Raw genomic sequence first — 24,955 nt, forward strand, 5'->3', positions numbered from 1 at the left:
CCCCCCCACCTGTAACCCCCCCCATTCCAGGACCGCCCCCCCCCAAAGTCTCCTTCTGTCTCCGTCCAGAATCTGCCCCCAACTTGGCTCAAGTTGCCGGGTTTGTTGGTTTTGGGAGCCCCCCCCCCCGGGCCCGGCCCGCGCTCCGGGAAAGTCTCCTCGGCCCCCCTCCCCCGCTCCCAGTGGTTCCTTCCCCGCCTGGCTCCATCCCTCGCTCCTCCAGCCCATCCCCGCCACTCCGGATCGGTGCGCGGCGGCGGCTGGAGCGAGTCAGCGCGGAGCGAACCCGGAGCGGGCCCCCCCGTGGCGTGCGCCGGAGCCGGAGCCGGAGCCGTGGGAATGGTTTGGCGGCGGCGGCGCTGAGCCGGGCCGGGCGCGGAGAAGGCAGAGGGAGCCGGGACCCCCCCGCGCCGCGCCGCGCCCCCCAGCTCCCGGGCCCCATCCAGGAGCATGCGGGACTTGCGGCTCTTTCTGCTCTGGGCTGTGACTCTGGCCGACGCTCAGAGCCCACAAGGTACGCGGGGTGCGGGGGGGGGGTCCCCGCTTCTTCCTGCTCCCCCTCCCCCCCCGCCGACGGCTCCTCTTTTGTGTCCGGGCCCGGGGGGGGGGGCTGCGAGTTTGCAAGTTGTCCGTGGGAGAGGGCAGGAGTGGGGCGGACGCTGGGGGAGGGGGGAGATGGACCAATCCCCCCCCCAGCAACCCCACTAAAATCCGCCCCCCCCATTCCTTCTGCAAACCCTGATCCTTTGGGGGAGGGGGGCGAAGGGCTTCTGCTCTTCCGGGGGGGGTGAGGTCAGAAGGGGGCTGCCCCCGCCGCCTTCCCACTTTTCATGGGAAATCGGAGGGGGGGGGCCGGGAGAGGGTTGCATCTGCTGGGATCTGAAGTTGGGGGGTGGGTTAGGGGGAGCCGCTCCCCATCCCCCCCCCCCCCGCCCCCCAGCTGTGGCACTTGTGGGTAGCTTCGGCTGCTGCCCTTTTTTATTTTTATTGTTGTGCTCGGATAAAAGTTTTGTTGGGGGGGGGGAAGCGCGGGGGGGGGGCGCCCGGAAGGATAAAGCGGCGGGGGGGGGGGCAGTGAAGGGAAGAAAAGGAGGAGAGCTGGGCAGGGGGGAGGCTGCGATTTTAAGTCCCCGGGCCGGGGGGGGGGTCTGAACCGTGTGGGCTGGGTGCACAAGTTCTGCCGAACAGACCTTCTGGGGGGTGCTGACCCTGGCATGGGGGGGCTGCTTTCCCGGAAATCCCCCCCTGCTGCCAGGCCAAACTGCTGGCTGGAGAACCGCTGGGGCTCTCCTGGTGGATTCCAGGAAGGGGAGATCATGTCTGACCAGCCTGGAAGTTGGGATTAAATCCTGCTCCTTGCCCGGCTGCGGGGGATCCGGGGGTGGATTTGGGGGGATGAGGGGGCGACTGACTGGACTGGACATCTTGGAGTCCCACTGACTCCCCCCAGCCCCCGGCTCCCCCAATCCGGATGGGGACCCTGGCAGATTTCTTGGGCATCTCAGCTGCCTTGTGGTGATGTCGCAGCAAAGGAAAAAGGGGAGCCTTGTGTTTGTCTGCGGCTCACGGATTCCAGCAGTCTCTCTCCCGAGGGGCAGGGTGGTGTGTGTGTGTGTTGGGGGGGGGAGAGACACTGTGTGTGTCTATAGGGGGGAAAATTCCCCAGGCTGAAGGAGCAACCCTTGTGCAGATGTCTCCGCTCCCCCAGGAATGCCTGCGCCTGGAGATGTCTCACTGATAAGGCTGCTGGGGGTGGTTTAATGAGCTGGAGGGTTCAGGCCTGGTCGTGGCTTGCAAACGGGGTCGGGGAGCTGAGCGACCCGTCAGCGATATGGACAGGCCCCCGGCTCCCCCGGGGAAGTCAGAAATCAGAGCCCTGCATGCAGGCTCACCTGCGAGGTTCCAGGCACCGGTGGGGGGTGACGGGGGCCCTGGAACACGTCCCCTCCCTGTGGAAGGTGTGATTGCTGTTCGTGTTGCGGTCGCACCCGGCAAGGCGGTTGCGCCAGGCGCTGCGCAGAGGCTGGAGAGACGGTCTCTGCCCCAGAGGGCTCGTAGGCTGAATAGGACGAGATCCTTAGGCCCATTTTACGGGGGAGAGGGGGAAACTGAGGCCCAGAGCGACTTGCCCAAGCTCCCGCAGGCCGTCCGTGGCCGAGCTGGGGCCTGAAAGGCAAAGCCGGCCCGCCTGCCTCCGCCCCAGATACTGGCTGCTTGGTGGGCCCATGGGGGAAATGAGTTGGCTGGTTCTCGAGGTCTGTGTTTTGGGAACACCGCCTCCTCTTGGGGTGAAATGGTCGCCACCTTGAAACCCAAGGGGCCGTGGGAGCCTGAACTCCAGTGACTGGGGGCTCCCTCCACCAGTGGTCAAAAGCCTGGGGGGCCAGTTTGCAAAGGGCCCTTGCCGTACCAGCGTCCCTGTGCTCGATACAGAGGCCTGCAGTGCATGCAGGTCCCACTCCTGCTACAAAATTCATTACGGGGGGAGGGAGGCGTTGCTAAGATGCTGGGAAGAAAATGAGACAATCAGGGGGTTTAAAGGGGAAAAAAAGCCTCTTACTCTGAAAGATCAAGGTGGGGAGGGCAGGATAAATAAATCTCCTCCCCCCCCTTCTCTTGCAAGACACAGGGAATCACCATGGGTCTTTACTTACATCGGAGGAACAAAAGCTACAGTTTTTTCCCCCTAAACTGTGACATGTGGATTTAATTGGAGGGGGAGGTGGCAGGAGAGAGAGTGAGCAGAAATATTTCCCTTTGAAAAATATATCTCCAACTCTTGGAAACCAGCGTGACGGGGGGCAAATGGACTGAACCTGATTTACTGCTGTGGAGGATCCGATCCAGAGGATGGCTTAAATCCTTGCCTTAGGGAAGAATCTCCTTAGGGGAGGCAAATGGCTAAGGAAGGCTGGGCTTAGGAAAAGCAGATTCTGGGAAAAAAAGGAGCTTGGGAATCTGTTTTGATTCCCTTTCGAATTAACCCCCCTTCTTTGTCTCTCTGCTCCCCACTGCTCTGCATGACATGATGGGAGCACTCCTGTTATTTTTCCAGTGTGTGTGTGTGTATGTGGGGGGATGCCTGTGGATTCTTGTAAGTTTCTTTCTCTTGCTCCCTTCTCCCCCCTCCCCCCTTAAGAAGCTTTTTTGATGGATTTGTCTGGGGCAGGAGGGGTTTTCCTCCAGGGTTGTTATCTGGGAGAAACTGAGCAGGGATTGGGGTGGAGGGTGGTTGGGAAAAAATGTGATTCTTTCTTTCTTTTTTTTTTTCCTCCAAAGGAGATTTATATAAATGAGCTTGATTGATGGAGCGGGGAGGGTGTGTGTCTGCTGGAGTATTTGGGGAGGGGGGGGAGAAGAGAAAGGATTGGTGGGGGAGGGATCTGTACCATTCATGTGGTTTTAGCGTGCGCGCACACACAAAGATGTTGAATGGGCTTCATCATTCTTCATTTCTCACTAAATAATTTTCTGTATCTTATCTAAATGAAACCCATTATTCTTTCCCCACATTTCAATCACTTGCTGTGATTGTGCCTCAAATTGAAATATTTATTCATTTTCCGGGTGATTCTTTTTCTCTTTCTCTCTGAGTGGGGGTTCCCCCCCCTTTTCCCTTCCTTTCAGGGAAGAGCAGGAAAACTGCCACAGCAAAGACTAGAGCTGACCAGGAGAAGCGTGTGTGTCTGGGGGGTGTCAGCCCATAGGGGTGGGAAGTGGCTGCTCGGGTACAGTTTTGTAGGGAGGGGGTGTACGGGGAGGTGGAGTATGTCTCATGGTGCCTGGAAATATCTGGGGGGGGGCCATGTGCTTCCCAACCCCCCTCCCCAACAAAATCATGCACACAATGCTTTGGTCCTGCATCCCAAATGTCAGCTAGATAGAACAAAGAGGGAGGGGTCAGACCAGGCACGCTTGCTCCATTCAACCAGGTGAGCTCCAGTAAAATGATCACAGATCGCTTGTCATGTGTCACCCCGGGGGCACTTCACACCCTGACAGGCGAGGAATTGGGAGTCAGGAGTCCGGGGTTCTGTCCCCAGCTCTGGGAGGGAAGTGGCGTCTAGTGGGCAGCGTGGGGTTGTCGAGGAGTCAGGACTCCTGGGTCCCTTCTCTGGTTTGCTGTGTGTCTGTCTGGCCTCCTTTCCTTGTATTTGTAGGGCAGCCTCCCCTGTTGTTTCTAGGCTTTCTGCCCGTCTGTGAAATGGTGACAAACCCCACCTCGGGGGGCTGCTGTGAGGTCCTAGTTAACGTTTGTGGTCCCCAGCCAGAGACACCTGGGAAAAGAAAGGTTTCCCCGGGGTGCTTTACAGAGAGGTTACGCTCCCCGGCAGTGTCAGCCCAGGGTTTGCCCAGCCCAAACAAATGCTTCCCGGGGCCTTTAATCCCATCCCACCTTTCATGGCCCCAAACCTGGCTTCCCACAGCAAGGGCCAGCCAGCTGTCCCTGGCCTCGGTTAGGACAATTGCTAGGAATGGAACATGCCAGGGTAGATCCTTGGCTACCAAGAGGAGGAGTGTGAAAGAAAGACAGAAAGTAAGCAAGCCGGATACATTCTTTCTTCCTTTTTTTCTGTTTATCATGTCGTTTATTCAACTAACTGGTTCCATCAGCCCGTGAGTACATCGCTAGTGAATATTCTCATTATTCAGTCTGTTTAGATGGCTGGATGGATGTGTGGGGATGGGTGGCGAGTGGTTAGCGAGGTCTGTGTGGGGATAGGTGTGGGGTGTACATGGGGATAAATGGTGTAGTGTGTACCGGGATGGATGGATGGAGGGGGCTGGCTGGGAATGCATAGTTAAAGGGGTGTATAGGGGGATGGATCAGATACTACAGTGCTGAGAGCAGTACAAGAATCTGTACGTGTTGGTAGACAGAGGGGTACTTATGGGTGGATGAATGGGGGCAGGTATGGGGATGGGTGGATAGGGGGTGGGGACGGGGTGGATGGACGGATAGAGGGGTGTGTACAGGGGTGGGGGTGGATCATCTCCCCCCGGAGAAGCAGCGAAGGAGCTGGCCGGAAGGGTCATTTCCAGCCCTGTGCAAAGCTCACGCCTGCACTGAGTTTGCTCAGGTCTCGGCCCCCGTGCCTGGCTGCTGCGTTGCCGGCTCCCTTCCACCCCCCGTGCCCACCGGCAGCCCCCCCCTCCCCCCCCCCCGGGAGCCGCAGGTAAATATTGTGAGCGGTGCGCGGGCGGTAACAGCGGGTCTGACTGCAGATTGATTAGCGCTGTGGAAAAACTCTGCGCCTGGCACGTCCCCCACCCTCACCCACACGCGCCGGCTGCTGCCCCGTGCCACTTCCCTGCCAGACTCCCCGCCCCCCAGGGCCTCTCAGAGCCCGGCCTGCCGAAACCACGGGGGGGAGGGGGGCCGTGCAGCCGGCGTTTACAGGGCAAACGCTTTGCAGGGGCACATGGCTTCCCTCGCCCGGCGTGGAAGCCAGCATGGGGGAGGGGAGCAGCCCCTCCTCCCCCCCCCCCCCCAGAGAGTCGAACTCTTCGGGCACTGGGGGAATACAATGCAGATGTGTGTGCACAATGCAGATGTGTGTGCACATGCCTGTGTGGCCTGGCCGTTGCTGTCACCTGGCTCACGCGTGGTCCCTGCCCCGGTCCCTCTGCTCTCTCCCCGTATTCCCGGCCTGCCTGTCACCCCGGTCCGCGTTTGCCCTCAGCCTGCTGGCGGCGTGGGACTGACACGGGCACCCAGTCCTGCCCAGCTTAGGGTTCCTGCTAGGGGAGGTGACGCCCCGGAGCCCAGCCCCTCTCCTTGGGGCGTGCACTTATGGGCCACGCAGGCTGCCCGCTTTCCCATCTCTCCCTCTCCTGGGAGCTTTGCAGGGGCTGGATGGGCTCCCCCCGCCCCGGCCGAGACATCCCTGTTCGGTTCCACCAGCCCCCCCCAAGGAAGCGAGCCGCGCTGCTGGCCTGCTGTGATTTGCAAGACGCCCACTGTCTGCTGTAGAGCAATAACCCTCCCCCCCTCCCCTGAGAGACACCCCTCAGCCCAGCGCAGCAGAGGAAGAGGAGGAAGAGGAAGCCGGCCGGCAACGGTTTGGTCCCCTGGTCTTGTCCTCTTCTGTAAGCGGCAGCAGGGCTGGTTTATAGCTTCCTGCTGTCCTGTCCAGCCCTAATAACCTGAACCGACTCCTGGCAGGGGACTCGGTGGTCTGGACACGAAACCCCTTGTCTCTGACTCCCCCACCCCTCCTCCCCCTCCGCGGCTGACCCACGGCAGGCCTTTCTCCCCGGCCCCAGCACACGTGCGACACGCCAGCCTGCTGGAGCCACCGGCCCGGCTGCATTTTCCGATCAATGCCATCGGCTGCAGGCACGTGGCTGGGCGCTCGCTGCCCTGCCTGGGCGCTGAAAGCCGCAGGAGGGGAATGGGGCGCTGTGAGAGGGCTGCGTTCCCTGGGGGGAGCTGACAGCCCCGATTCGCCAGGGTCTGTCCCCGTGAGACCAGAGCCGGGGATTTGCCGGGGCCAGCCCCAGATAGCGCGAGCACATTGGCCCCATTTATAGTGAAACCTGCCCCTCCCTGCCTTGATGCTCTTACAGCCCAGGGAAGGGAGGTGACTGGCCCCACGTCAGCTGGCGGGGCAGTGGCAGATCTGGGGATAGAAGCTACATTTTCTGGGCCCCAGGCACGCACCTGTCCACTAGGCCGTACTGCCCCCTTTGCGTCAGGCTGCCCCAGAAGAGGTGGCCAAGCCCAGAGCGCCAGGGCCCTCGTGTCTTAAGCAGCATCGTGGAGCGGCTTCTCCGAGTTCCTCCGGAGGTGTGGGGCAGTGGTGGAGTGCACACTGGGGTTCCCATGGGAAGCCCCCTCCAGACACCGGGCGCAGGCTGGACTCCAGGCAGGCCCCAGACAAACCGGGAGCGGGGATGGTGAGAGGGGGATGAACAGCAGGGCTGGCCCGGGTGGAGGGGCCCAACAAGCACGTCTGTGACGACCCCTCCGCTTGGGGAAATGTGCGACGGGGCCCGGCTCCACCCGCCCTGCTCAGCAGCTCAGACCCGTTTCTAACTGCAAATGCAAAGCGTCCCGGGGATGAATGCGGGCGTCGGGCCCATCCATAATGACACCGGCGCCTCGGGCTGGGGGATCTCCCAGCACATCACAGCTGATCAAGCCTTCCTACGATCAGCTGCATTTTCCCGGTGGGGAAAGTGAGGCATGCAGACGGGGAGGGATTTGCTCAAGGTCACATGGCAGGCCAGTGGCAGAGCCAGAAACAGAACCCAGGAGTCCTGGTTCCCAGTTCCCTTCTGCTCTAACCACCAAACCCACACGCTACTTCCAGAGCTGGTGCACGTGAGCGATGCTGCGCCCTTAAAGCCAATGCAGGCTCCTCCATTGATTTCAGTGAGAGCAGGGTCCAACCCTAAGACCACTCCCGTCTAGCTAGGAGGCTGTGTGGTCTAGTGGAAAGGGCCCCTAAATTGGGAGTCTGGAGACCTCAGTCCTGTTTGCGGCTCTGCCACTGACTTGCTGGGCAACCTTGGGCAAGTCACTTCCCCCCCCCCCATGCCTCAGTTTCCCCCTGGGATGCCAATCCATGCCTTGCTGTGTGAAATGCTGGGAAGCTGGTGAGTGTCTGCCTCTCCACAAGAGCTAAGCATAGGTCGTGTTATTTATCAGCAGATGAATCAATCTAACCTTGGGGGTGCTGGGCCCATCCAACCTCTGCTCCGACTCTACTGCTTTGATCCAGCCACTGTCCACCGCTGCCCACTCTGCACAGGGACTCAGGGATGAAAGGAAACACCTTCCCCTCAGGGCACGCACCCGTGCAAAGGGCAGCCAACCTGCAGAACTCCCTGCAGCAGGAAAAGCAACAAGGAAGCTTAGGAAGAGGCAACAGCCCGGATGACCCAAGAATGGCTCCTGGCAGTGAGTGCTTCTTTGGCATCCTCTCCGCCAGGGAAGTGGTGGGATCCCTGTTGCTTAGGACACTTCAAAGACGTAGCCGGAGGATGTAGCGTAGGGAAGGATCCTTCATCAGCTGGGAGAGATTGGACCCATCAGTGCCAATAGCGAGGGGACAATGAAAAGGGTCCCCCATCCTTGTGTGTCAAGGCACAAGCTGACTGTCCACCCCTGCCCCTTTATAATAGGGCCAGTTAGCTGAGTACCGCCAGGGCCAGGTGGAAACAAGGGTCTTTTTGGAATTCATAAACATGCCCAGTATTCTTGTGGGGCTGTGAAATAGCTGCTGCGCTCCACGCCAGAGGTGGCTGCATTTCAGCCAGGGAATCCCCATGCAGCATTGCGTCATGCTGTTAAACGGCTGCTGCGTCCTTCCCCAGAGGGGGCTGCATTTCAGTGGTGGGGGAAGCGATCAGCACGTTGGAGTCATGAGATTGCCCTTACTCCAGGGCTTCTGCTCCCCTGGGGCACAGGAGGCTGGGTACCAGATACAACGGCCCCCTTCTGCTACAGCAAGCCGGCTGGGAAGTGGCAGGCAGGTGAGAGGAGACTGGGAGCAGCAGGGATGGCTCAGTGCCGCCCCTGCTCTGGAGGGGAGGATTAGAGCTAATGGGCAGCCAGCATGGCGGTGAGGGGGGGGCTGACCCAGCAAATTCCATCCCCTGCCCCTGGGTCATAGACGGCGAGATTTCTTGCTCCATTGCCTGTTTTAATATCCCGGTGACTCGAGCCTCCTTCCCTCCCCCGTCCCTGCTCTCAAAGCCATTTAGGAAATTGGGATCCTCGAGATGCATCTGCCGCCCGCCCGTCCGCCGGGGCACGCTGGGATTACAGGGCTTATATCCCGGGGGGTTGGAGCCTCCCGGCGCTCGGGGGCTCCGGCACTCGCGCGCTCCCCTGGCCGGGTTATGTCACTCGCTCTCTTCCTTCCTTGTGCTCGCCTCCCTGGGCTGGTGCGCACGTTTTCCTGGGCTTGCCCTCTGGCTTGCTTCCCTAGGCTATCGCTTCAACCCGGTCGCTCCCTTGGGACTCTCTCGCTCTCTCTCTGTCTGCCCGGGGGGGGCGGCTTTGCAACCGCTCCTGCAGGGCGGTGTGGTCTCCTCCTGCGAGTCCTTTTGGCTGAGACCGAGACCGAGTTTCATCAGTCGAAAGGGGGGGACTGACTGCGGTGAAGCACGTGTGTGTGCGTGTGTGCACCCATGCGCCACCCTCTATTGGAAGACATGAGAAATGTCCCCCTGTGTGTCATAGCCCTGTAGCGTCACCAGCTCGGGGAGATTCCCCACTAGCACTAGACTTCCCTTCCGTGTAACTCTCTGGCACCATTTCAGGGGAGTCTTTGCTAAGCAAAGGTGGGAACTGCTAGGATCCCCCCAGCCGGGCGAAGAGCTCAAACTTCTCCAGAGACCCAGAGTCCCCGCTCCTGCAGGGAATGCAGGGGATGGGCAGGGCTCCAGCCCTGGCGCCATTCGTGATGGAAGCTCGGAGCGAATGCCAGCAGCCAGACGTTCCAGGGACCTTGGTGCTGCAGAGCCTGGACTGCTGGGTTCTGCCGCATCCCCCTGGGGTTCCCCCTTGTTCTGGTGGCTGAATTCCAGCACCGAGGCAGGAGAGGGGCGGATGGAATCACACTGTATGCAGCGCGTAGCAGCTCTGAGATCCATCCCTTCCTGTTCCTTCCAGATGAAGCCCTCTGTGGCTCCCCCTCTGTCCCAACCGGTTCCCTGGATTGCTCTCAGAGAGACCTAGCCTGTCGTGCAGCAAAGAGACGCCCCCCCGGCTCCAATGCGCCATGCAGCCTGGCGGAGAAGTGGCAAGCAAGCCAGCCAAGGGCGTCTGCCAGCCTGCCGTGTACGGGTGTGCGGGGAGATAGACGTGCTGGGCCCGGAGGCCCCTGTCGGGTTGCGAGCAGCGCTTGTAGGTTCCCCTCGGGCTGAAGCCTGGGGAAATGTGACTTTCCCAGAGTAGAAATCCGGGTAGCATCAAATATCGTTCTCCCAGGGCATGTCAAGGGAGGGACTGCGGGCAAACGAGGAGGCCAGCGCTGAGTGTCACGCGTCTTGGGCATGGCTGATCAACCAGGCGCCCTGGGAGCTGGCAGCTTGTGATCCACTTCCCCAGCTTGTGGTGAGATTCCCCAGGATCCCTGCTGTCTGCCCCCTCCACACATACCACTGTGCCATACAGCACAGGGACAGATCGAGAGAGGCTGGGGAGATCAAAACCCTTTGCAACCATTTGTGAATGTATCCAGGAGCGGGGTAAATATTTACAGACAGGGAAACTGAGGCACAGGGAGAGGCAGTGTCTTGCACAAGGTTAGCTGGTGACTCAGTGGCAGAGCCAGGACTAGAACTCAGGACCTTGACCCGTCCCCCGGCGCCCTGTGCTGACCCATGTTCCCTCCCGGAGCTGGGTGGGAAACGGGTTTCCCGCCCCATGAAAATGTTGGCGATTTTGAAGAATTTCCCGTTCTGCATTGGGACGAGCCCGAGACCTTTCGGAATTGTTCATGAAAAGCCAGAGGGAGAGAGAGACCCGCCCCGGGACAACCGAGAGCCTGATGATTGGATGATCACGTGAGGGGGGGGGGGGGGGACCCAGGTTCAGGTCCCTGCTACCCTTGTTCGTAGATGGGGCCGTGTTCCCTTTGCACGTGGATACACATCGCCCGTAGCTGCATCCCCATAGGAGGCGACGTTTGTCCAGCACACCCCCCGCCTGGCATTCGGTGCTGGTAACGGGGGGGATTATAGCTAACCCTCCATAAAGATTCCCCTAATTGCTTGCCTTACCTCAGGTTTTATCATCAAAGCATCCGTTATTCCCTCTCTAGCCTCCTTTTCTTTTTATTATCTCTTAATTAATCACTCTGGCTTTCACACTTAGCAGATAATTACAGTCTCCTGGGCACACGGCTCATTTTCATAACCTCCTGCTCTGAGTGGAGAGTGGGCGGGAGGCGTGAAGAAGGGATGGAGGAAAAAGGAGAAGAGGAAAGTGTGTGTGGGGTGGGGAAGAGGTGAGGTGTAATAGATCAGCCTGCTCTGCTGCCATGTCGCCCTCTACAGGCTGCAGCTCACAGGGGATAAGGGACCTACTACTGCTGCTGCGGCTAACAGGGATCTCAAGCCACAAGCCTGATCCAAAGCCCCATTGAAATCAGCGGAGACTGCCCTTGGTTCGACGGGCCCTGGACCAGGCTCTAGCCTGGATGTGTGTGGGGGGAGGGAGAGAGGAACGTGAGCCAAGGCAAGATGTGGGAGCGATGTCTGGGCCAGCGCAGGGCAGGCAGAGCCTGTTACCCAGCTGCCTGGACAAACATGGGTGAGCTGGAAAGGAAAAGGGCAAAGAGGCAGGCTTGCGAAAGCAGCCCCTGCATCAGCTTTGCCCCACCACAGCTCAGCAGGTCCAGTCCCGCCCGCTTCACGAGAGGGGAAGGCGACTGCCCAGGAAAGTTCTCGGCGGGGGGAGGGGGTTGAGATGTAGCATGGCCTAGCGAGTAGAGCAACGGCCTAGGAGAGCTGAGTCCTGGTCCTACTTTGTGTCTTTGGGCAACTCATTCTTCCACCTCTCTGTGCCTCAGTTTCCCCCTCCCACCTTTTATCTCTTGCTGAAATTGTGGGCCTTTGGGACTGTTCTTTCTCTTATGGGATCATCCAGTACCCAGCACAACTGGGCCGCCACAACGCCAGTGATAGATAATCGTGACAACCTCTCTGGTGAGCTCTCTCGCGACGTGCACATGCAGCACCCCATGGGACTGTGATCTCAGCTGGCAGTATAGCCATGGCCTGCACAGGGGAATCAGCGGTCTCCTGTCCCAGTAAAGCCTGCGTGCGTGTAATGGATCTGGGCTGCTTCTCCTTGGGGAAGAGGGGATGTTGAGAGAAGGAAAAGGATGGACTGACGGACCGGGGCCTGGAGCAGGTTCTCGTTTCTGCTGAAGAAGAGACAGGGAGCCCATCAGCTGGCGCAGGGCTGGACGGCCATCTCCTTGGCGTCTGCTCGTGACTTCCCGCTGCCTTTGTGTTCTTTTTTTCTTGGCTCTCCTGTGGAGCCCCCCCCTCGCCGTAGCCCCTGGTCACTAGACAGATGGTGCAGACCTAGCTGGCGCGGGTGGGTTAGATCTCGCTCAGCCTTTTCCACGGCCCATCAGGAAGTCTAAATGGAGCGAACCGATTCAAAGCATCAGATAACGGCAAGAAAACGATGAGGGACGTATTTAGGGCCGGCTTTAAGGAGGCCACCAGCGTGAATTCCGGGGCATGTGGGAGTCCGGACACCACCCGCACAGAGAAAAAGAGGGCGACCCCCTCGAGAACCGTTCTGCAGAACAACAGAGGAAGAAGCCAGATCCATCAGCGTGACACGCAGCCGCCTGGACGAGGCCGAAATGCATGGGGCGAACGAATGGACGCCCTGTGCACCGGTGGGCAGGGGAGAATACAAAAGGAAGGTTATTCAAGCACCTCAGTATCTTTGGGAGGCAGGACAGAGGGCAGAGAGGCTAAAAGACTTGCCCAGAGTCGTGCAGGAAGTCTGGGAGAGAAGAGAATTGAACGCAGGTCTCCTAAGACTTAGGTTAGCTCCCTAACGCCTAGACTGTCCTTCCATCGCCGTCGGAGCTTCTGTCAGCGGACAGCAGCTGTGGATCTAGGACTGAATCCCGTGTTAGGGACACACAGCTCCATCCCCAAGCTGTGCGTTCGGGGCAGGGTTGTGTGTTCGTGTGTGTCGGGGAGGTGGCTTTTGTGGGTGAATGTGTTGTCCCGGAATAGGAAAAGCTTTTGACACCCACCACTATCCACCACCCCCTGGACAGGTCAGATCCTGGTCAAAACTGAGCTGAGCCGGACTCGTCAAAACCCATACCAGGCATGAGATGCAATCCGTCTTCCCAGGCCCAGCGATCAGTTCCCTGCCTACGCAGCAGGGCTGTGAAAGGGGAAGAGAGGAGAAAGAAACTTGGCGAGCGCAGAGCAGATTGCTCAGCAATAAAAGGGAGGTGGGGAATCCTCTGAGTCAGGGAGTTAAATACCCTCTCCCCTCCGGCGTAGTGGGTGTACAGGACACCCCTGCAGCCTGCCCGCTTGCAGCAATATGGCTGACGGAGCGTTACTGTCGAGGCGACCTGATTCCCAGTTACACCAAGGCCCCTTTGCGCGGTACTCCCTGCATAAAGTGTCCTTACGGGGGGCGGGACTGTAATTTACAGGCCCTGCACCTGCCCAGAGTGGTGTCGAGGTCTGCAGGAGTGGTAGGGCATCTTTAACTCCGCCCTTTTTGGAGTATTGGGGTGGGGCATCGTTAGCTTCCCCCATTCCATGATTAGGGGATGGAGTTTGGATTTTCCAGACAGGGCTTTCTTAAAGGGGAGGTCGCCAAGTAGCATGGGCCTCAGCAATTAGGGTTTGTTTTAGTAACAATTTACAAGGCCCGGTGGGTCACCCCCGGCATTCCAAACCCATGAGTCAGGCCTCAAAAATCCCGAGAGCGGGTGAAAAATCATGAGATTTAAAAATAATGAAATGTAAGTTCTTTTTATTCACCTTCCGATGTTGGAGCCTGGAGAGGGTCGCCTTTTCTGAGCTTTTTTTTGTGCAGCCGGGCGTGAGGGTCAGAAACTTTTCGAATGAGAGCCAAGAGTCTCAAGTAGTAACATGACTCCAGGCGCTGGTGATTTTTAGCAAACACACCAAGTATCGTGAGACTCATGGTAAAATCGCAGGAGTCGGCAACATCGGAGGTGTTTGTGTGTCCCACTCGGGCATGTGTGTTACAAGTTTCCCACTGTGCCTGATCTGCAAAGGAGATGAGTTGTTATAGCCCCTGCTCTTAGCTATGGAAACCTGGCTTTTTAGCCCAAGTTATAGTCAGTAGCTCAGGCTTTTAGCTCTAGAGGTGCTAGGGTGGGTCAATCCCTATGCGATAGCCAAGAGGGCGATGATCACAATTGTGTGATTTTAAAAAAACAACACGATTCAGTGAAAGCAGTTGAAGACCTGCTCCTGAAACTGCATTATTTGTCAGTGTGGGCACCCCAAACACCAGACCTGGTTGGGAATTTTTCCAAAGGATTTTTTTGGGGGGGGTCAGAAAATGCCTATTTGTGGAACCCAAAACTTTTCACGGGAAAGAGGCGGGTCCAACATATTTTCTGACTCAGCAAAGCATGAAAGTTGTCAAAACATTTTTTAAATTAAAAACTCTGGTTTTCCCGTTCAAAATGGCTGCTCCTTTTGAAATTTAATCTCATTCCAGTGTTTTGTTTTGTTTTTAATTAAAACTAGAAAATGGTTGAAAAAAATGAAACCCGTGTTTCAGAATCAGCGAATCGAAGCGTTTCGATCAACCCGAACCGAACTTCTTTTCAGATCATGAACAATTTTGCGAGTTCGACTTTTCGTCCCAGTTCAGGACGGGGAAAATTTTTTAGTGTCTCAAAAATGTTTGCAGGTTGGGAAAACCATCCCCCTCCATGCCCCCAACTCGGCCACCCATAACAATGCAGAACTGGTGTGTTTGGATCAGACAGAGATTAAACCTTTCTCTTTCACCCTCAGACCCGGGATCTCCTGGGACTCTGGCCTGCTCTGTTCTAGTTCTTCCAGCAAAGCGCCCCTTTTGTCGGCACAGCGTGGTGTGCAGCCACGCTTAATTTTGTCTCCTCCAAACAAAACCCCTCCACTTTTCCTAGCATTGGGAACCTAAGCTCCTTTCCAGGATAGTTCTGCCGGGACAGCCGCCGCCGTCTCCCCCCCGCTGCAGCCCACAATGCAGAGTGACGGGGGCCTGAGTCCCACCGCCCTGTCCCTTATGCAGTCATTCACACCAGTGGAAAGTGGGTGTGAAACGCCGCCCGGGAGCAGTTTGCATTGCCTGTACGGTGGTGTCAAGCGGCTGCAGGGCAAGGGGGAGCCGAACCCCGAAACGCCAGGTCACGTTCTCGTTTGCGCTGTGTCTCCTTTTCCCGGCTCCCGCAGGGTGAAGGGGCCTTAACGCGAGTGTGGCTGTAATTTACACCCACTGTAGGTCCCGGTTACGCTGCCAGAGCCCTGTTAAAAGGCCGAGCTGGCCATTAGAATTCAGGCCGCTGAGAAGAATCCCACATTGTTGTCACAGCCCTTCGCCTCCAAAGCAAACAGCTTGAGCGAGAGCGGGCCGCTCTTTGTCTGTCATCCGTCTGTCCATCTGTCTGCCCGTCGCCGACTCTCCGGGCTTGATGCTCATCGAGGGCGAAGCCCCGTGGCCCTTGAAGTACCGTGGGGCCGGAGCGCGGCAAGAGGGGCCTGGGGTGGCGGCAAAGAGCTGCGGCTTTGCCGGGTCATTCCCCCTCCGCGCGCGTGTCTCTCTCGCTGGCTGTATTTGGGAACACGGGACAGCACTTTGAAAAAGAAAAGGTGTGCGTGGCGGGGGGAGGAAACCCGTCCTCTTCTTCCCAAGGCTGGAATGTAACAAGTTGCCAACATTGCCATAGCAACGGGGGGGGGGGATTATCATCCAAATGGAAATCCAAATAAGGGGGGAAGCAAAGGCGCGAGTGACAGACAGACAGACAGACAGACTGTGGTAAAGGAGAAGGGGGGGGGGGGGGAGAAAAAACTTTTATTTCAAATCAGAGGGAGCAGTTGTATGCCTTGGAGGGGTTTCCATGGAAACAGCACAGAAAAGGAGATAGGCAAAGTGTGTGTGTCTGGCAGGCAGCAGCCCAATGGACGGAGTAAATGTTTCGAGGCATGAGCAAACCCATTCAGAGATAATTAAGTAACAGACAGCAGGTTCTCGCCGCTCCGCCATTGTTAAGGGCTCCAAACCTTTTTCTCCCACCCTCCCCATCCACAGCCGCCCTCCCCCCAAGTAATAAAGTCCTTGAATGAGTGAATCAGGACAGGCGCCGTCCTCTCTTCCTTGCCTGCCTCCCTCCGTGCTGGGGTATGCCAGACAGCTGGGTGCTGAATAGGAAGCACACACTTGGGGAGGGGGGATTAGAACCCGTATTTTTCACGGCTGGAAAGGCAGGCCCCCCCCCCACTTGTGCTAAAGGAGCGCTCCCACGGCAAGCTGTAGATTGCAGCAGTAGATCTTTTATCTTTTCTGTAGGCTGGACGCTAGAGGATGATATAAAAGTTAGGGCCTAATCCATAGCCCATTGAAATCCATGGAAATGGGTGGTATGCCATTCCTCCCATCTCAGCCCCAAAAGGAGTTCAGAGCCTCTAAACCAGCTGCCCGCAGGGGCTATTTTTCCTCCCCCTGGGAAGCTTGTGGCGGGGTGTTTTTGGCATCAGACCCTCACCAGTCGGGGTTCCCAAGGTGGCAGACCCAGGGGGGTTGGCTGCTTTGTTCCCCATTGGCAGACCTGGTGGGGCCCCGCCGTGTCTCTGCAGGGAGGCGAAATGCCATGTGGCTTATGGGATCCAGCCCAGGAAACTTCCGATGTCACAGTGAGTCAAAAGATTCCCAAGAACAAAGCAGGGCTAGTTGTTTCCGTGCCCCGGGGGGCATGCATTTTCCTCACTCCATAGTGATGAGCAACTCTGAACTCCCCGCTCCTTCCGCGTTAACCCTTGGAGGTGGGGCAGCGGAGTTCTTCTCTCTCTTTTATTTACAGCTTAAAGGGGATTTCCCATGGGCCTGGGTGAAATTTGTCAGGCCTCCTAAGCGGTTAAGGGTCTGCAACACTTGGCCGAGGAGTGTAGCCAAATAACGTTTGAGAAGGACAGAGTAACAGTATCATACAGGTGGGACGCTCCTTGCTAGACTGTTGGATCCGTCCCGCTCACGCTTTTCAGAGTCAGCTAGTCCCTTTTTTAAATGCAAATCAAATTGATGCCGTTTGGGGGATGTGGATAATTAGGGCATGTCAGGTGCTGATCTCTTTGGAAAGTCTGGCCCTAACTGAGGGGGGTTACATGGCTGGAAATCTGCCCCCTCCCTCCCCAGCGTCCCTCATCTCCACGTGGAGTTGTGGGCGCTCAGCAGCGCTGGAAAGCATCCACATGGGGATGGTCCCATTGTCCTGCTCTCTGCACAGCGGTTCCTGCTCTGGCCATTGATGGGGGACAGCTGGAACCTGCCTGGGGGAAGCAGCATGGCTTTTCTGGCCGAGTGCAGATCGAGTGGTGTCAGGACTCTATTCTTCACTCTGCCACTGATTTACTGTGTGACCCTGGGCAAGTCGCTGCATCTCTCTCTGCCTCGGGCCTGGTCGACGCTTAAAATTGAGGTCAACCTCGCTACCGCACCCACGGCTGTGAAAAAGCCGGCGTGCCGGAGCCGCAACGACCTGTCGAAACTCTCCTGTCGCTTGGGGAGGCTGTTTTCCTACAGCGACGGAAAACCTGTTCCGTCAGAGCTGGCTGCGTCTCCACTCCGGGGTTGTGCCGGCTCAGCGGTGGCACCGTGGTGCTGCTACTCCAGTCCCCGGAGCCCAGACAAGCCCTCGCTGTCTCTGCCCTGCTCTTGAAAATAAGGGTTGCTGTGTGTGCTGGTGAGGTTGCACAATGAGTTCAGCCACACTAATTGCCAGCCCTCCCCCCCTCCGCGGGTGTTGTGGCTTAGGGGCCCAGTCCCTGCCTCCCGCTGCCCGTGCCCCCAGGAGCAGACGTGCCCGGTTTACACGCTGCTCTGTAAATTCGGTGTCGTGAGCATTTGCGGGTGGGGGTTTCACATCAGGCTGAGTGAGGTTCTGGGAAGCAGGGTTGGTGCGTGACCATCTCTTGATTATCTAACGGGGGGGGCTGAATTCAAGGAGCCCCAGCTGGTGGCATGGAGTCCATCTGTCTGGGGGTCCGTCCGTCCTTACCTTGGGAGGCGGGAGAGAAAGCGCTGGTTTAAAGACCTTGCTCGCGCTCCCCTTTCTCTTTCAGCCCCCAGCCCTCACTCTGTCTCCCGCCGGGATCCGTCTCTCATTCCCTAGCCTCTTTTCTGCCTCCCCCTGGATTTCTGCCCCCCACCCCGACACCTCATTCCTCACCCTGTAAAGATAAAGGGCTCCTGTGAATGAAGGAGAAGTTGGGGGGGAGGGGGGTGCAGCTTCCTCTTGAGGGGCCTTCGGGGGCTGGAGGTCAAATCCCGCGGAAGGGGATGAAGAGGCAGGAGCTTTGATTCCTACCTGGGAGATTACGGGCAACAGCGGACGCTGAGCAGCGAAGCCACCAGGAGATATGGGGGGCTGGGGACTGTGTTAGCGAGCCGCCGGGAACCAGGATCAGGCCCGGGCGGGATGGAGGTGGCAGAGCAGAGCGAGGGAGGGAGGGAGCTGGCCTGCCCGGAGCGGGATTCTGATGCCCCCAGCCGGCGGCACCCACTTATGCTGGGAGACCTGGTGTTCCGGGGGTCACCGAGCCGGGCTACGGATTTGGACAAGACAGGGCTGTATCTGGGTCCCGAGGCACAGCGCGGTCCCATGCAAGCTGTCACCAGGTTTCAGTCTGCTCCCCCCCTCTGCTGCGGCAGATGCTGTGATAGCAGAAACAAGGCCCTGGATGGGGGTGGAGGGTGGGGGGAGATAACTGGGTTTGAGTCACCGGGTTTATAAGCATCACCGGCTCGGCCCACCCCACCCCTCTGAGAAGCAGGCCGGCCTGAGGCTGGGATTGAGCCCAGTCACCGTGTGTCATCATCCCTAATCAGCAATAAGGCAGGCAGAGCTGTAGGGATGTGAGTTCGAATCCCACTTCTCCCACCATGGTTCATTAGTAATGCTAGGCAGGAAGAGCGGCAAGTAAGATCTTTACTGAGTGCGCAAAGAGGCCAGAGCAGTGTGCTGAGAGGCCTCCGTTTGTCCAGGAGCAGCCTGGCCCGCAGCGTGCTCTCCTCAGGTGCAGATGCTGTGCCAAGCGACATCCCTTCTAAAACTTCCCCCTCCAGTTCCACTCACTCCGCTACACAGAGGGGAAATAAAAAGATGGCAGCACTTCTTATTTTTAAAAGCCTCCTGATTTTTGGAGCACCTGGTGCTGGTGATGCTGTGAAATATCTCATTGGGGGAGGCTGCACCCTTGCGAAGTATTAAGGGGAAACTGAGGCACAGAGGGGCTCGCCCAAGGTCACGCAGGGAGTTTGCAGCAGAGCAAGGAATTGCACCTGGGTCTCCTGAGTCTCAGTCTAGCATCAGTGGAGACTAACGCAGGCCATTGGGTCTTCTGCAGAAGAAGCTTCGGGTTCTGGGGTGGTTTCTAGTCTGACGTGAGTCAGTGTTTAACAGTAATATTGGGGGGGAAGGGGAGGGAGTTTCAAGCTCTCGGCACCCACAGTCAGGCCCAGATTTCCCAGAGCTCTGCTCCCATTCAGACACCAAAATAAAGGCCCTTCATTCAAAGGTCTCGGCACTTGCTGTTCTGCGAGCACTTTGGGAAGCGTGGCCCCCGATGGTGGGTATCCCGCTCCGAGGGGATTGAGCCTCAGCACGCAGCAAAGCCAGAGGGAACCGGCCTGTACTTTGCAGGATCCAACTTGCAACAAAAGGCTGAGTGTGTGCAGATGCAAGCAAGCGACACCCTCCCCCCACCCCAGCTTTCTGCACCCCTCTAGTTTGATCCCCGCCTGGGATCACTGCTTCTCTCTTGTTTGCGGAGTCCGCTTGGTCTCCCCAAACCCCCGCGGCAGCATGGAGGCAGGAGTGGAAAACTCAGGGTTAATTGCTGGCTTTCCTTTCCCTCTCTAGTCTTCCAGAGAGCCTTGGCAGGAAATTTCTCAAATTCCAGGCTTGTAGGATCATTGCTGGGCTTTGACCGCAAGAGAGAGGGAGAGAGGGAGAGAGAGATAACTGCTCCATCTCCATGTTTTCTCTGCCCGGCTTACAAAATCCAGAGGGGAAGGAGAGCTGCCGGGGAGGGATTGTTCCCAGGGAGGGAAGGATCTCCCAGCAAATTCACAATGCTGGGGCCCTGCCTGGCACAGAACGGGGGGTAGACAGGGTGGGAGGAAAAGCTAGATCGCCTCCAGAAAATGGCTCTCCAAACTGTCAGAGCCCCGACTGCCTTTAGCTGAACACGTGGGGCTCCAGAGAAGCTGGGAGTGTGCGTCTGAGCCGCAAGAGCCGTCTTGTTCCCCAGCCATGAGTGATCCGGAGTCATGGTGTAGTTTAGGGACTTGTTTATTTGCATCTTCCCATTTCCGTTCGCCCCGAGGGGCAGGCAGGGTCTCCTTCACAACGCCCCCACCGCCCAGATAAAAGGAATTTACACCAGCGTGCTCTCCTCCCATCGCCAGGGAGTCTTTAATTGGGGGTCTCATTATTTATGATTTGCATTATGGTAGCACCCAGAGACCCCACCCCGATGGCGCTAGGTGCTGTACAATCATGGAACGAGGAGATGGTCCCTGCCCCAAAGAGCTTACAATCTACGTTGTCCTAAAAGGGGGATTCAGGGCAAGCGGCTCCCTGGCCTTTGTGGCATAGCATCGACTTGTGGGGCTGCAGACATAATAGACTAGAGAGAGAGAGAGTTCAGGGGTCTGGGTGCTGAATCAGGCTCCGTCCATCATGCTGCTTAGATCTTTGTTAAATCGGAGCGTCTCTGTGAGCCTTGAGAGCCCTCTGTGTCCTCGGCTCACAAAAGCCAGGGGCTAGCGAGAGAACGGCAAACTCGTGTCATTTGTGAGTGACTGCAGGACTCGCCTCCAGTGAGGAAAGGCAGGGTAGTGGTGACCCAGGTCACCCGACGGCACAAGGCACTGGGAGACGGGAATCAGGGTGTGGGACCCGCTTCTTTGTTCTCCTGCCCCACGTGCAGTTTTTTATACCAGCGCCGAGCAGGGTTTAAAGCCACCAGGTCAAAAGGGTGGCATTTGGCACCCGCGTTGCAGGGCAGCGGGAAATCAGCTCCATCAGGCGTGACTGCCCGCCACTAAGATGCAGCCACCTCTGGGCTGGAACACAGCGGCTGACGGCCAGCACGCAGCAAACACCGCGGAAGAGTGTAGGGCAGGAAGTGAAAAAGAATCCCTCTTCCAGTTAGGGGTCAGCGGTCCCCCTTTTCTCCTGTCTCTCCCTATGGGCTGAGCCCCATCCCTCCCTTAGCAGCTGGACTGGCTTCTCTGCCCCTGCCCCTGCCCCTGGCTGTTGTAACTAGTTGCGAGCTAATGCAGAAGTGCCCTAGAAGTTCTGGGTCAGGGCTGCCGGGAGAGGGCCAGCCCCGCTCTCCTGATTACTCTGCAGCCAGCCCCGGTTAGGGAGGAATGTGCTGAAATTCCTTCCCATATTTTCTTTTAGCGCAGCAGATTGGGGGGGGAGGAGGGGAGGGCGCAGACAGGGACTGGCGGGAGGAGGACAAAGGGAAAAGAGGAGACCGGAGCAGAGAGGAAGGGGGAGAGCCCTGCGGAGGAGGAGAGCATGCCTGCCATGCTGTAACGACCTGCCCTCCTGGCTAATTACTCCCCTGTCCTCCCAGGCCCGCAGAGGCTGGTGGGAGGGCCGGGCTGGCAGCGCTGAACTGTGGGGAGGGAATGGTGTGGGGCACATGGGAAGGGAGATCCCCCGCCCTGGCCTCTCCCGGCCTGTTAGCAGGCGCCAGCGAGGCGGATGTGCGTTCTTGCTGATCCCTGCATCGGGGCAGGGCCGGTCAGAGAGCAGGGGGCTCCCCCCGTCCCCACACAGCGTCAGGGGTGGGAGAAGCGCCCGGTGGGTGCCCGGGGAAGGGATGTGGGGGACGTGTTGTCTCCCAGCACCGGCCACAGGAACTGGTTGTTAATTAAATCCACTGGCTTAGGTGCCTCCCACGGCCCCGTCACTGCGGTCACCGGGCCAAAGTCTGACTCCACGGCAGCTGTGGGCCAGGCTCTCAGCTGGTGTAAACCCACTTAGCATTGTGAGCTTCCATGGAGCTAGGCCGCTTGTCATCCGTAGGGAATCGGGGCCTGTGGATTTACACCGGGATGCTGGGGCGGGGCAGGATCTGGCCCGTTATTTGTGGCGGGAAAGGCAAAGGAAGAGGGGTGAAACCTGTCAGTTGTTTCTCAGGTGGGCATTCACCTTTAGATTTTGGGATGGGGGGGGCCGGAAGCAGAGGGAGGGGAGAATACAGGCCAGGATGGAGACAGGGGAAGCTGAGAGAAAAGAGAACGGGGGAGCTGAGAGTTGGGGAGCATGGACTCAGAACTGCCCACCCATGTGTCCTAGTCCCTATAGCGCTGACACAGAGTGGAGAGTCTCCTTTTGCTCAGGTGTGAAGAGGCCGGTACTTTAAGAGCAGGAGACTCTGAGCTCTGTCCCTTGCTGGCCCTGGGAGTGGGTGGCACAGGTTGCTGCCGGGGGGGCTGGAACAATTTTTACAGAGTGGGTTCTGAGAGCCATCAAACCAAACTGGAAACCACTTCGAGCCGGGCGGTGCAGCAGCGCCCCCTCGTTCCAGCACCTCTGCATGCCGCCAGCCGTGACGTGCTTAGGTGGCTCTGGATTAGTCACCGGTGGTTTCCCCCAGTCTGGCATCTCCACCAGGTGGTGTTTACATTTTAAACAGAGAGGGGAAAAACACGTCCCCCACCCCCCATTTTTGTGGCTTTGCTTTCAAATGTCATCCAAAGCCAGTTCTGTTCCGATCAGGTGTTATGAAAACCCATTGCAGGGGCTAGAGCACCTGGCGCTATCCCAGCCCCAGGGTGGCGGGAGGGAGTTATTTTAGTAATCCCGCCAGTGCGCTCTGCCTGAGAGAGCGAATCGAATCCAGTTATGGACACCACGCTTGGCCCCGGCTCCTCGCGGAGCGTTGTTGTTGCTGGGTTTATTATCCAGCGTGGTCAGGGCTTCTTGGAATATGTCGGCTTCACCAGGGATCTTCACCTGCTGGATTGATGAGAGCTGGGCTGGAAATGATTTTCCTGGCCCAGGAATAGTTTTGAGATATCAAAAATTGGTGGTTGAGGCATTCGCCTGGGGCGTGGGAGGCCCGGGTTTGAATCCAGCGGTCCAGAGGCTTGAAGTTGGGTCTCACGTGGGAGCTCTCGCTGCTGTGCAATTGGCTTCTCTGGGATTGCTCGTTCTCACCAGAAATTCCACCCTCAGTCTGAGAAACTGTTCCTGGCTAACGTTTCACCAGCACTGAGCCCGTCCCAAAGAACGGTCCCGTTTCGATGAACCTGTGTGTCCGGACGACAAACTGTTTTCTGGAGGAAATTCCCACCCAGCTCTGTACTGATACTGTTAACGCTGGGTGTGGCTCAGCAAACACAGAGATTATCGTTACTTCACTTTGGGCTCCAGGGGCACCCAGCTGAGATCAGGCCCTGCCACACTGGGTACTGGATAGCCCCAGTCCCAGGCAGAATTGACCAGACAAAGGGGAAACTGAGGCACAGGAGAGGGAAGGGGCTGTCCAAAATCAGCCATCGCGTCAGCGGTAGAACTGGGAATACAACCCACATCTCCTGAGTCCCAGCCCCATGCTCTACCCACTCGATTACACTGACTCCCCTGAACCCATGGCTTCTCTTTAGCATTGGCAAGCTGTGCCCAGCTGGGACTCATGACAAATCTGTGGCTATGTAGATTCCATGGTCACCACCTAAGACCCGTCCTGGGATCATGGCATTAGAACGCAGGACTGTCTACTCCGGAGCGCTCTCTCTGTTTCATACTTACACACACATGGCAGCTCAATCTCCTTTAGTTTGTGGTCTGTGCCACGCAGTTCTGATTCAATCCAGTGAAGAACAATGGGTCTCTCTCTCTCTCTCTCAGACACACAAATGTGTTTTATGTGTACACACATGCCCACACACACGCACATGAGCCAGTGCAGTCTCAGTTTGTTTGGGGCAATATGTGGCCTATGACACACAGTTGTGCAGTTCCGATTGCATCCAGGAGAGGGCACTGCTCTCTCTGTCTGTCACACACAGAGGAGCCTCTCCTTTTCTTTGTGGCGCTATGACACACAGCTGTTCAGCTCCATTTCTATCCAGTAGAGGACAGTGCTACAGCTGCTTCTGCCCCCCCAAAAGGGGGGGAGGGGTCAAATAAAACCCAGGCCAACCAGTTAATTAGCATTATTTCGGATGATAATAGGTAGAAAGCCCTGACGAGAGAATCAGTGCAGGGCGGGAGTACGCATTGACTCGCGCTTGCATATGCTAAGCACAGAGGGCCATGGCGAAGATTTCAGCCTCACATCTGCTCGTCCCAATTCGATTTGAATGATAATCCCATTATTAAGAGATGCCTTCATTAAGACATCTGTAAGGAGAGCGCCTACCAGCAGCTCGGTGGAAGGATGCCAGCCCTTCTTGAATATTTTTCCCTCCATTAATGATTACAGACTGTTTTTTAAAAAAAACAAAACAAAACAAAAGTCTTAATTAGACATTGTTCCTAACACGGATATTACACAAATTAATTAAACTCAACCCAGTAAACAGCACAGCGCCGTGATTCTGCCAGCCGCAGACCTGACACTGCCTGTGAACGAAAAGCCAAAGAGGAGGCCGGGGGCACTGGACAGCTAGTTCTAAAATATATATCGCATATGCGTTCGTTGTATCTGTGTGGAAGGGGAGCAGTGCAGTCTGATGGTTAGAGTGCGGGGTCAGGACTCCTGGGTTCTGTTTCTGGAGCGAAGAGGAGAGTGTGGGGTCTAGTGGTTAGAGCAGCGGTGGACATGGGAATCAGGACTTGTGGATTCTGTTTCCGGCGCTAGGAGGACTGGCCGCTCTGAGAGGCAGCATGCCTAGTGGTTTGAGCAGGTGTGAGTGGGAAATGGGACTTGTGGGTCCTAGTCGCTGCTCTAGGAGGCAGCCTTATCTAATGGTTAGAGCAGGGTAGGTCTGCTGGGGGAGAGGTTCTTTTCCCAACTCCTGCCCCTGGCAGATCTCTTCCCCTCGCTGAACCTTAGTTTCCTGCCCGGCAAAGCACAGCTGATTCACTCACCTGCCTTGCAGGGCAGTGAGAATTAATGATTGCTTGGAAAGCGCGCAGCGAGCCTGTGATGAAAGGGGCTCCAGAAGTGCAAAGCAGAGCCGGCCGCACTTGCTTTGCCTTACATCTCCCGGAGCTTTGAAGTTCCGAAAGCG

General features: G+C 57.4%; 1 protein-coding gene across 1 annotated transcript in view; it reads left to right on the plus strand.

Annotated features, from left to right (window-relative positions):
• The first annotated feature begins 275 nt into the window (after positions 1-275).
• KIRREL1 (kirre like nephrin family adhesion molecule 1) overlaps positions 276-24,955 on the plus strand; it is a 71,800-nt gene continuing 47,120 nt past the window's right edge. Inside the window, exon 1 of the mRNA XM_067569431.1 lies at positions 276-514. Coding sequence (XP_067425532.1) covers positions 451-514 — 64 coding nt within the window. The 5' untranslated portion in view covers positions 276-450. The remainder of the gene's footprint in view (positions 515-24,955) is intronic.

Source organism: Emydura macquarii, unplaced genomic scaffold, assembly GCF_026122565.2.
Source record: "Emydura macquarii macquarii isolate MOO-44397 ecotype Brisbane River unplaced genomic scaffold, CSIRO-AGI_Emac_v2 contig_2924, whole genome shotgun sequence".
Lineage (NCBI taxonomy): Eukaryota > Metazoa > Chordata > Testudines > Chelidae > Emydura > Emydura macquarii.